Source organism: Habropoda laboriosa, unplaced genomic scaffold (assembly GCF_001263275.1).
Source record: "Habropoda laboriosa isolate 0110345459 unplaced genomic scaffold, ASM126327v1 scaffold20, whole genome shotgun sequence".
In the NCBI taxonomy this organism is placed as follows: domain Eukaryota; kingdom Metazoa; phylum Arthropoda; class Insecta; order Hymenoptera; family Apidae; genus Habropoda; species Habropoda laboriosa.
This window is the reverse complement of record NW_017100143.1, coordinates 975,928-986,234: the sequence shown is the minus strand read 5'-3', so window position 1 is coordinate 986,234 and position 10,307 is coordinate 975,928. Positions and strand designations below refer to the sequence as shown.

General features: G+C 38.4%; 3 protein-coding genes across 3 annotated transcripts in view; all 3 read right to left on the bottom strand.

Annotated features, from left to right (window-relative positions):
- LOC108573657 (probable 2-oxoglutarate dehydrogenase E1 component DHKTD1 homolog, mitochondrial) overlaps nucleotides 1–473 on the bottom strand; it is a 4,533-nt gene extending 4,060 nt beyond the window's left edge. Inside the window, exon 1 of the mRNA XM_017936137.1 lies at nucleotides 302–473. Within this exon, the coding sequence (XP_017791626.1) occupies nucleotides 302–473 (172 nt within the window). The remainder of the gene's footprint in view (nucleotides 1–301) is intronic.
- Nucleotides 474–844: 371 nt separating this feature from the next.
- Nucleotides 845–4,955, bottom strand: LOC108573480 (poly(U)-specific endoribonuclease homolog). Its single transcript, XM_017935941.1, has 6 exons — nucleotides 4,681–4,955; nucleotides 3,289–3,711; nucleotides 2,672–3,142; nucleotides 2,185–2,497; nucleotides 1,418–1,859; nucleotides 845–1,145 (listed from the first exon to the last, which is right to left on the bottom strand). The coding sequence occupies exons 1-6, from the start codon at nucleotides 4,739–4,741 to the stop codon at nucleotides 912–914; spliced, it is 1,944 nt and encodes a 647-aa protein (XP_017791430.1). The 5' UTR covers nucleotides 4,742–4,955; the 3' UTR covers nucleotides 845–911.
- A 2,181-nt stretch (nucleotides 4,956–7,136) lies between these two features.
- Nucleotides 7,137–8,717, bottom strand: LOC108573144. Its single transcript, XM_017935526.1, has 3 exons — nucleotides 8,582–8,717; nucleotides 7,352–7,635; nucleotides 7,137–7,277 (listed from the first exon to the last, which is right to left on the bottom strand). The coding sequence occupies exons 1-3, from the start codon at nucleotides 8,715–8,717 to the stop codon at nucleotides 7,137–7,139; spliced, it is 561 nt and encodes a 186-aa protein (XP_017791015.1).
- Nucleotides 8,718–10,307: the final 1,590 nt, after the last annotated feature.

The following is a 10,307-nucleotide window of genomic DNA, read 5'->3' as shown; positions in this document are numbered from 1 at the left end:
TCGTAAGGTAGGAGTAATTTATTTGAGGAAAAATACGCATTTTCCTACCCGATTTGAAGAGGTATTTACGTGACGCAGTAATGGACGCTAGCAACGCTTGGCGGGAATTTTGATTGTTCGATTTCAAATTCAAGTTCCACGCATTCTAACTTAATTTGTTAATTCAATTAATTCTAATTAAATTAATTTCAACTGAATTTGAATGATATCATCGAATTACAATAATAATTCTAAACGATGTATGGATTTCTTCGTACGATTTCGAGGCGTATAAAAATAACAAAAATAATATACGAAATACCTTCGAAATCCCTTTGTGACCTCGGTCTGTATCCGTAAATACCATTCTCGTCGTGATACAATCGCGAAGAGACGTTTGGTCGATAATTTATGCATTCCACGGCCAGACGATTATTTACCCATTGAAAACGTGGGTGTTTGGCTTTGCGAAACGTTCGCAGAACCGCATGCATCCTATCGCTTTCGTTACGAAATCTACAGATCAACTGGCGTGATCTGTTTATTCGAGATTGCCAGGCGTCAGCGAATAATATAAATTGTCAAGCCACGTTGTTGCAAGTCTGATAAATTGCGTGAACGTATTTTGGGATAGCCAATATGGCGGAGAAAGGCGGAATATAAACATTTACACGGTGCAGTGTTTGTTTTTCGAATAAAAACAAATTGATTTATTCAACGTAACGAGCATTATTGTAGACAATAAGAAAAACACGTCGTTTATTATGTATAGAATTGTATAAGAAATTCATCGTTTTAGAACAGCATAAGAGAGTATACATAGTTTCCTTATACACTAATATCACTTATTAATGTCATATTGTCATTGCTCTCGACATCTATACCATTTGCTCTGGCTTCGTCAGAATATAAACAAACTCGTTTGCACGGATTTATATGTCGGGATACGCCGTTCCAACAAGGTCGTTGCCTCTGTACTTGAATTTATACGTGACTATGTTGAACCTTGTCCCTCCTAGAGACACAGGGCAATTTCCGTCTGGTCGCGCGTAGAAACAAACTGTATACAGTGCCATCTCCAGTTCGGGCGATGTACCCACAAATATTGTCGTCACTGGTTTATCGTAGCCGCTGTATTTCGAGCGTACTTTCACGATGGAAGCTTTCTGCAAAAGAGAGAGCACGCACATGCGCATTTAACAATTGTTTAAACGACGTGAGTCACCGTTTCGATGAAATTCTACGAAAGAAACAATTAGCCATTGTACGAATGATAACGAGCTTTGAGAATCGAATGGAATTCATATACAAGGTGTCCAAAAATGTATCACACATTTCTCCAAGGTGAACTTTCTTGAAATTTCCACGAAAAAATGACAATGAGCGTCGAGAATGAAATGGAATCTACATACAGGGTGTTAAAACATTTAGCACTTACTTCTCCAAGGTCAAGTTTCTTTATATATCCATTATAATCCACTTTTCCATTAACTTCCTCTTTGCAATAGTAGATCCAATTGTGTAATCCAACCACCTCTGTACCAGTTGGTACATTTTTCAATTCAGCCATGAAGACGTGCTCGAATCCTGAACTTCCAATTTTCCCTTGTCCACGGGAGAACAAATTGAACCATATTTTCCTTAATGTGTCCTTGTACTCGTAGTAATCCTTGCGAATCTGACCCTTATCCGCCAAGAATCTCATTGCAGTGGACATTACGTTTGTGCTAAGGAACGTGTCGACTAAGAGGCTCTCCTCCTGTCTCTGCAACGGACTTATGTGCTCGTTTACGTTGGTGTCAGGTTTGTAGTTATCGTAGATTGTTATTACTTTTTGAATCGTTGGTACTTGGAAGGCTTCCGTGTTCACGGTGAACAATCTTCAAAAATAAACATCATTTTCAGTATTTAGAAAAAAAAAAGAAAAAGGATCTTTTTCTATATTTGACGGCAAATGGCGCGACAGTCGCACGCTTGGCGGACATCGGGTCAAATGTGACCCAATACTGAAATCTTTTTCATATACAAGCGAAATCACATTATTTTTTAGGTTATTCTTGGAATTATACTGTTTAAAATTATACAAACATATTATGGTTAAAATAACAAACATATTTATAATATGAGGAAAGAAATAAGAGATATCTAAAAGTCGAGTCAGCGTTGACGCGGCGTCCACCGTCTGAAGGTTAAAAAAATACTCACGGTTGCGGTGCATCGTCTGTTGTACCACTGCTGCTCGTCTGTTTCTGCAGATTCAACGTGATGTATCTGTTAGCATTGTTGTTATCCTTAATGAACAAAGCTTCAGAGAGTTTCTCCAAGTCTTCATCTGTGATTGTGTTCCCTTTACTGTAAGTAGGATTGCTAGAGTAGGTCTTCTGTGGTCCACTGGCTGCTCCTGCCACAGCTGCACCTGCCAATGCACCTCCTGCAAGTGCTCCTCCTGCTATTGCCCCTGTAGATAGTCCTGATTTGCCAGGTTGAGGTTGTGCTTGAGGTCTAGGTTGATGTTGACCTATTCATCAAGTTAAAACAACATAATATTCCCTCATTTCTCATGAGTTACATTCCTATCCATTCAAATATGAATTTTATGATAAAACAATCTCTCAGTGTTGCAGTCTTTTCTCTTGAGAAATATCATTTGAATTCAATTATTGATATCAGTTATTATTTCTAATTATCATACCTGGTTGACCTGGGTAGCTTGGTTGACCTGGATAGCTTGGTTGATTAGGGTATCCAGGTTGCCTAGGAGCAGGTGTAGGTGAATTAGGCCTGCTTCCTCCAGCAGCAACATCAGCCCAGCTTTTTCCTGGAGAACCAGGTGACCCTGGACTTCCTGGAGCCCCAGGTGATCCTGGACTTGCTGGAAAACCAGGTGACCCTGGACTTCCTGGAGAACCAGGTGATCCTGGACTTCCTGGTCTTGAAGGAACTGGAGTTGTCGCAGCACCAGGTTTCAGAGATCCAATATACAGCGAAGACACTTGATTTCCTCCAGTTCCAGCTTGACTGGGAGTAGGTTGAGGCTGTCCTGGTGCCAGTGCTGGTCTAGGAGAAGATACAGGAACTCCTGGTGCCTGTGGTTTAGGTTGTGGTTGAGGTTGAGGCTGTTGAGGTCTCGCTCCTGGTGCAGGAGTAGAAGCAGGCTTAGCACCTAAAACATATATTTCACATATTATAGAAAAATCAGCTCTCCCTATTCCCTTCTGTGACTAAAAAACTAAAAACCACTCTATTAACCCTCCAACTCAGAAATTTGCCAAGAAAACCTTTCCAAACTTCAAATACAAACTAATTAACCTCCATTTCCTACTGCTGGTCCCTGTGATGGCAATTTTGGCGGTTGTCTTCCAGGTTCTCCAGCTCCAGTCAGATCTACAGCCCAATCTCTGTATCCTTGGCCGGTGTTACCACCAACTCCTGGTCTTCCTGGCTTAGCTACCGGGAAATCCAAGCCCACTTCTGTTCCAGGATTAGGTTTGCCTGGTCTAGCGTTCTCCTTGATCTTCCCTCCAGTGGAAGTGACTCCAATAGCCAATCCTGGATCTCCTGCACCGAGTACAGCTGATCCAACGTTGTTCAAACCTCCTGTAGGTTTATTCGACACAGGTGTAGCACCTGGAACAGCTTTGGTTGGTTCAGGAGTTGCTTCTGGAGCAATTGTAGTTGTAGTAGTATCTTTGTCCTTCTTCTTCCAGAATTTCCATCCTGCTTGTACATCAGCTATAAATTATATAATAAAAAAAATTAGCACAAACGTTTCTATGATAAATAACAAAGTATATTTCTTTATCGTCTAGAAGTGATTTGCATAGAGAAATTAGCGTTAAAAATATCGTCTACGTCATTAGAAACGATTGGGTCATCGTGGTCGTCTCGAGATATCGAGCAATTAGGTCGAATAATTATATCTTCGACGCTTGTTTGGTAAAACAGCAGAGGGAAAGATGAGATGTATTTACGAGCTAGATTACATTGTCTCGTGTATCTTTCCTTCTCGATTTTATCCGACGAAATTTCACACAATTCACCCACGAATCTTCGACTCTGCTTCGATTCTGCGCGCGTGCACGAACTCTCGATAACCTTGGCGATATGCAGACAGAAGAAACGAGCAATGTTGAATACATTTAATGTGTGCTTGCAAACTGGAATCGCGTACTTCTTCTACGATAAGTAGTTCAGTTTTCTAAACAACGTTTCTGTAACTACGTTATTATGTAATGTTGTTTAACATGTTTGTAATAATCGTCGGTACAAACTTCAATTTACGTCTCTAATTTCGAAGAAAGAAAGTGAAATAAACATGTTCAAATTTTTCTAGAATAATTATCTTATCGAAACAGAATTTTTATTCGTTGTACGATAAATTGTTGTTCAGTCAGAAAATCCGAGAATTTCTCTAAGTTCGAAGAGAGAATATCGAAAGAAGAATCTACTGAAAAGTTATTCGAAACGTCTAGCAAACATTTCCAAACACTTGGAGAATAATTCTCGAATAATTATCCTATCAAAACACAACTTTCGTTTGTTTTGAACGGTTCTTCGGTGAGAATGTTGAACTGGAACAGGAAACGTTCCCTTCACTTTCGTAATTAACACGCTTCCACGCACAAATTTCCATAGAAACACTTAGAAACGTCACGACACCGTTCTCTCTCTCTCTCTCTACGAACGAAAGTGTTTACTTACCAGCAAGAATCAGAGTCGAAATTAGTATCACTAGAAAGTTGTGAAAATTTCGTGTCTTCATGGTTCTCTTCTGTCGAATCGAGAGTGTTTTTTTCGAATCACTGTGTCTCGTTCGCAGTAGAATTAGAGTGGAAGAAGCTACGTAGGCGTTTTAAGACGAACTGAGACCTCCTCCAGTCTATTCCTTCGCTTCCAGCTCACGATTACACTTTCCTCTTTGGCTTCTCACTCCTCATTGGCACGTTTGCACGACCCTGGTTACGGTCGTTGCACGGTCACACGGTATATAGGCGAAAATCGATGTTCTTGGAAGGATGATGTCAGCCCATGATCTTCATTCTGTACTCGATTTGTTAGTTTAAGAAAGGATGTGCAGCTGGTAAAGTGACTTTTGTGAGTCACTCTAGTCGTTCTTGTGAGTTTATTTACTGGCGTGAGTAGTGATGGGAGTTTGAATAGGAATTTTGGGGGGATTTGAAGTTATTGGGTACTGGGAAAATTCGGATTAGTTTGAATGTAAGTTGGTAGGTGAAATTTTTGAGAAGTTTGGTAAGTCTTGAGTCTTGGTAGATTTTCAGTTTTTTAGGTTTTGATAAGTATTGAAAGTTTTGAAGGTTGTGAGTTTTTGTAAGTCTTGAGTCTTTGAGGTTTTGGAAGTCTTGAGTCTTTAAAGTTTTGAAAGTCTTGAGTCATGGAAGTTTTGGAAGTCTTGAAAGTTTTGACTCTTTAAGGTTTTGGAAGTCTTGAGTCTTGGAAGTTTTGGAAGTCTTGAAAGTTTTGACTCTTTAAGGTTTTGGAAGTCTTGAGTCTTTGAGGTTTTGGAAGTCTTGAGTCTTTAAAGTTTTGGAAGTCTTGAGTCTTGGAAGTTTTGGAAGTCTTGAGTCTTGGAAGTTTGGAAGTCTTGAAAGTTTTGACTCTTTAAGGTTTTCGAAGTCTTGAGTCTTTGAGGTTTTCGAAGTCTTGAGTCTTTAAAGTTTTGGAAGTCTTGAAAGTCTTGAGTCTTGAAAGTTTTAGAAGTCTTGAAAGTTTTGACTCTTTAAGGTTTTCGAAGTCTTGAGTCTTTTGGAAGCCTTGAAAATCGTGAGTCTTGAAAGTTCTAGAAGTCTTGAGTTTTTGAAAGCCTTGAAAGTTCTGGAAGTCTTGAAAGTCGTGAGTTTCGGTAGGTCTTGAGTCTTTAAAGTTTCGATAAGCCTTGAAAGTCCTGAGTCTTGCTAGATCTTGAGTCTTCAAATTTTTAATAAATCTTGGAAGTCCTGAAACTCTCGAATCTTGACTCTTTAAAGTTTCTATAAGTGTCGAAAGCTTGGCGAGCAAGTGTTTCAAAGCCTGTGATTAGTTGCGAGGCTTCCATTGATGCGGTTAGTGACAAATGTTCTCGTTGTCCGCCGTTACGATGATGAATAGGTAGTTCTTGTTTCGGTTAGGACGAGTTAACGAGGATCAGAAGGTAATTGGAAGCAGGAAATGGAATGGAAGGGGAATTTCGTATGAATTTATTCACACTCGGTATAAGTGAGTGACTTTAAAACGAAGTTTATTATATTTCATTGCTTACTAGAGTTTATGGGGTCTTTTCTTAGCTGATTAACCCTTTACACTCCATTCATAAATTCGTTCAACTTTGATTCATATTGAAATAAAGCAAATTATCACAATAAATTAAATTAAATAAATTCGTAAACATTTGTAACTTTTTCTTTTCAAAAATTTCACTACAAAAGTGTGCTACAGTTGTCAGTCAATCCTATTACAAAACAAAGGAAATTTTGAATATACGAGAAAGAGTTAAGAAAATTAGAATTAAAAATTGAAAGGAAGTTAAAACAATAATCATGACGATGGATTATTATTTACCTCAAAAGAATTGAGAATTTTCGTAGAATATCAAAGTATAACGATACCAATCTTCAAAAAATTCTTCCAAGTACGAAAAACTATTACTAAATATTTGTAATTTTTACTCTACAACATCTGATCATTCCTCCACTTCACCAGCCACAAAAACAATAAAAGAAACACAAATGATCACGTGTCACCCATTAAAAATTACAAAAGCCAAAGAATAATCCTTCAAACACGTCCCACGACTATACTTCAAAGAATAATCTCAGCCAATTGTTCACCAGAAGGGAAAATACTTTATTCTTGGAAAGTGTATGTACATATTTACACTCCGGTGTTTTTCGACAAATCCAAGTCCGTGATAAACCAAGTCCACCGTTTAAATCCACTTATACGCCACATTTGTTCCCGCGAACAACTTGAATCTTCCACGAGGCACCGTTCGTTACGAAGCCAGGATACAATTAACCGATTCGACTGTTGGGAAAACTCACTAATCGTACGTGTTCACTTTATAATTCACCGAAGGAGAGAGACATTTAACGCCTCATATGTAATACGATCACAAAAGATTCATCCGTTCCGATATCAATTTACGTTGTACAGAGCTAGCTTCAAGTTCCGATTAAAGGAAAATAGATGATCGCCCATAGAACCAGAAGAACCAGTAAAATCACCATCACCTTGGAACGAAAGTTGTCCCATCCGACAAGAATGTATTTGTGCCTCCTTTCGAGGTCGTCGACCAAAGAAGACTGAAGAGGAAAAAGAAATTTTGTAAAATGAGGGAAAAAGAATGAAAATGATAATAACGACGTTGTTTTCTCACATCATCGTCGATATCCTCGTCTCCTTGCAGCCTCTGAGTACTTAAATTTTGACGCATCTGTGTACACTTGTGTTGGTTAGTCTTCGGTTTATTTTGATCAGATTTTTTAATCGTTTTAGGGATGTACTGCGGCGATCTCGATGGTCCAGGACGGTCGAAAGGTGTCAGTTTAATGGCGACGCTGGCTTCTCCGGCTGGTAATTTATTCGACTGTTTGATTTCCTTATCTACGGCCTCTTTGTTCGATGATTCACTTACTGTTGCACTCTCCTTTGTCACATCGTCTAGATAAGAATATCTTGGAATTATTTCACAAGTCTTAAGTGAAATTCGCCAGCGGAGGGAAATTGTTGAGTGCAATTCACGGGTGAAAGAGAGCATTAAGTGGTGTTACACGAGCGTGGCAATTTTTTGGAGGAAGTTCTAGGTGGAGGAGTGAGATTTTGGATGTTTTTTGGAATTTGTGGATCAGAGAGTCGTTCAGAAGGGAGACAAATTGTGGAATAAAATTTTTAGGTGGCTTAGAAAATTTTTTAGCGCAATTTTTCGGCTGAGGAGTGAAGTTTCGAATGTTTTTTGGAATTTGTGGATTATAGATTAATTTAGATGGGAAGAAAATCGAGAAATAAAATTTTTAGGTGGCTTAGAAAATTTTTTAGCGCAATTTTTCGGCTGAGGAGTGAAGTTTCGAATGTTTTTTGGAATTTATGGATTACAGAGTCGTTCAGAAGGGAAGAAAATCACGAAATAAAATTCTTAAGTGGTATTCTCAAGCTCAACAAATTTTCTAGTGGAATTTTTCGGTGGAAAAGTGAAATTTCTAATATTTTCTTAAATTTACCCTTTCTGGCGTCATTCTGTAGACAAAAAAATTACTAAATCAAATTTTTAAGTGGTATTCTCAAGCTCCAAAATTTTTTTAACGCAATTTTTAGGTGAAAAAGTGAAATTTCTAATATTTTTTACAATTTACGCTCTCCAGAGTCATTTTCCAATGAAACGAACTACCAAATAAACCTCTCAAGTGGTATTCTCGAGCTTAGAAAATTTTTTAGTGAAATTTTTCCGTAGAGAAATTAATATTTTTTACAATTTATGCTCTCCAGAGCCATTCTGCAAAGAGGGAAATTACCAAATAAACCTCTCAACTGATATTCTCAAGCTCGCGAAATTTTTCACCGCAAATTTTCAGCCGCGAGACGAAATTTCGAGTGTTTTTCCAATATTTACCACTTCTGGAGTCATTCTGGTTGAAACTCCTGCTCCGTGGATCTCGGACGTGGGACAACAAGCTCGACAAGTATCGCGCAATTGTCCTCTCGTTTTCCCGCTTCAGATTGCCGGCTAGATATTTCCTCCGGAGCATCTACCACGGCACTCGTCTCGTATATCGCCACAACGATTTTTAACAGTTGAACTTTGTACCAGATCGTCGAACGGAGATCTCCTTCTTTATCTTCTATACTATCAATATCGAAAAACCTACAGATTAGATTATTTCCAAACCAAACCTTTCATACGTTCCACGTCCTTCCATCGTCTTCCATTCTTCTTCAAATTTTCGACACTCATTAACTCTTCCATTAACTCTTTGGGGCATAGTGGGGCAAAAAGTGTCCCACCTTGAAACATTGAGAAAACAGAACTAATCTAATTTAACCTGTTTTCGAAAATTTCGTGGTGAGACTATTTATGTCCCTCCTGATAATTAATTATCTCAGCACTTTTTTTTAAGTTTTAGTTGTTTTATGTCGTAATTCATACCTGCTTTGTTACATATTTTTAAAATAAAATCCCTGTGCAATTACAGAAGTACGGTAACAGTTATTAACATGAGCTTTATTCCTATGTATTTACTTGTCCTTGAAGAATCAGCACAAATTTTTGTTGTTGAAAAATAATTAACTATCGCTGCTGTGGAACACGTGAAACAGGAGCATGGAAAAAAAAGTAGGTCCATTGGTTGCCATGATTTGAGCTGTTCTGCTTATCAAAAATAAAAAAGTCCAATTGATTCTTATTTAGTATGCATGTCGCTGTGGTCGGTAGTAGAATAAAAGAAAAATGGCGGCACTTTGAATACGAAGTATCGAATTCTTCGCCTTTTTTTCTTCTTTCAGAGGCTCTAAAAATCAGAAAAATATATGTTTTGGCATAATTCTACTACCGACCATAGCCACACATGTTCTGAAGACATGTGCAAAATTTGAGTTCGATTGGTTCGGTGGTTTTTGCCAGATCGTGGCAACCGTTTCAGAAAACATGGTTCCGAGAAAAACGCGTTTAAAATTTTCAGTGCAATTTAGATTCTCCCTTGATGTGTCACACTAAACGAGCTACAACTTCGTTCCTTTATTGAACACAACTATAAAACTTCAAGAGTACATTCTTAGAGAGTTGTACTTTCGATATATGCAAAAAAATAAAAATCGATTTTTTCAAACCGTCACACTAGAAGACCCCCTTTAGAAAGAATTCAGGAAATTCTTTTCCACCAAAATTCGTCTTCACTTGGTAAATCTCTCCGAATAGGAAAGATAACCCCGATCTAAGTAACCACTCTAACCTCAAAATTGGTCGTCGTGTTAACACCACCTTTCTCAGTCGTCAAAATACACAAATCACTCTGATTTAAGGGACTACCGTAACATGCTTGCACAAACATCTCGGGCTTAGAGAATACAGAAATAACCCTAATCGAACGTGCCACTGTGAGTGTTAGAACGAATTCTCGTCGACGAAAGTATGTGATAAAAGTTGTAAAAAAAGAAAGGGAGCCGAGCGATTAAGATTTGTGTACGTAAGTTTGTGTGGAAAAATGACGCAGTGACTCGTACCTTGGTAAACATCATACCAGAGATCTTACGGCGAACGGTGAGTCATTTGGTTTGTTCCAAGCGTAAAATACGATCCAAGGCCCTCGATCGACTCTCAGCCCGCATGAAACACGGCCTCG

Coding starts and splice junctions, on each gene's coding strand:
- LOC108573144 (XM_017935526.1), bottom strand. CDS start 8,717: ATGCTCCGGAGGAAATATCTAGCCGGCAATCTGAAGCGGGAAAACGAG. Junction 7,636..8,581: donor CCAGAATGACTCCAGAAGTG/GTAAATATTGGA, acceptor ATTCTTATCTAG/ACGATGTGACAAAGGAGAGT. Junction 7,278..7,351: donor ACGAGGATATCGACGATGAT/GTGAGAAAACAA, acceptor TTTCCTCTTCAG/TCTTCTTTGGTCGACGACCT.
- LOC108573480 (XM_017935941.1), bottom strand. CDS start 4,741: ATGAAGACACGAAATTTTCACAACTTTCTAGTGATACTAATTTCGACT. Junction 2,498..2,671: donor AAGCTACCCAGGTCAACCAG/GTATGATAATTA, acceptor CTTGATGAATAG/GTCAACATCAACCTAGACCT. Junction 1,146..1,417: donor AGAAACTTGACCTTGGAGAA/GTAAGTGCTAAA, acceptor TCTCTTTTGCAG/AAAGCTTCCATCGTGAAAGT.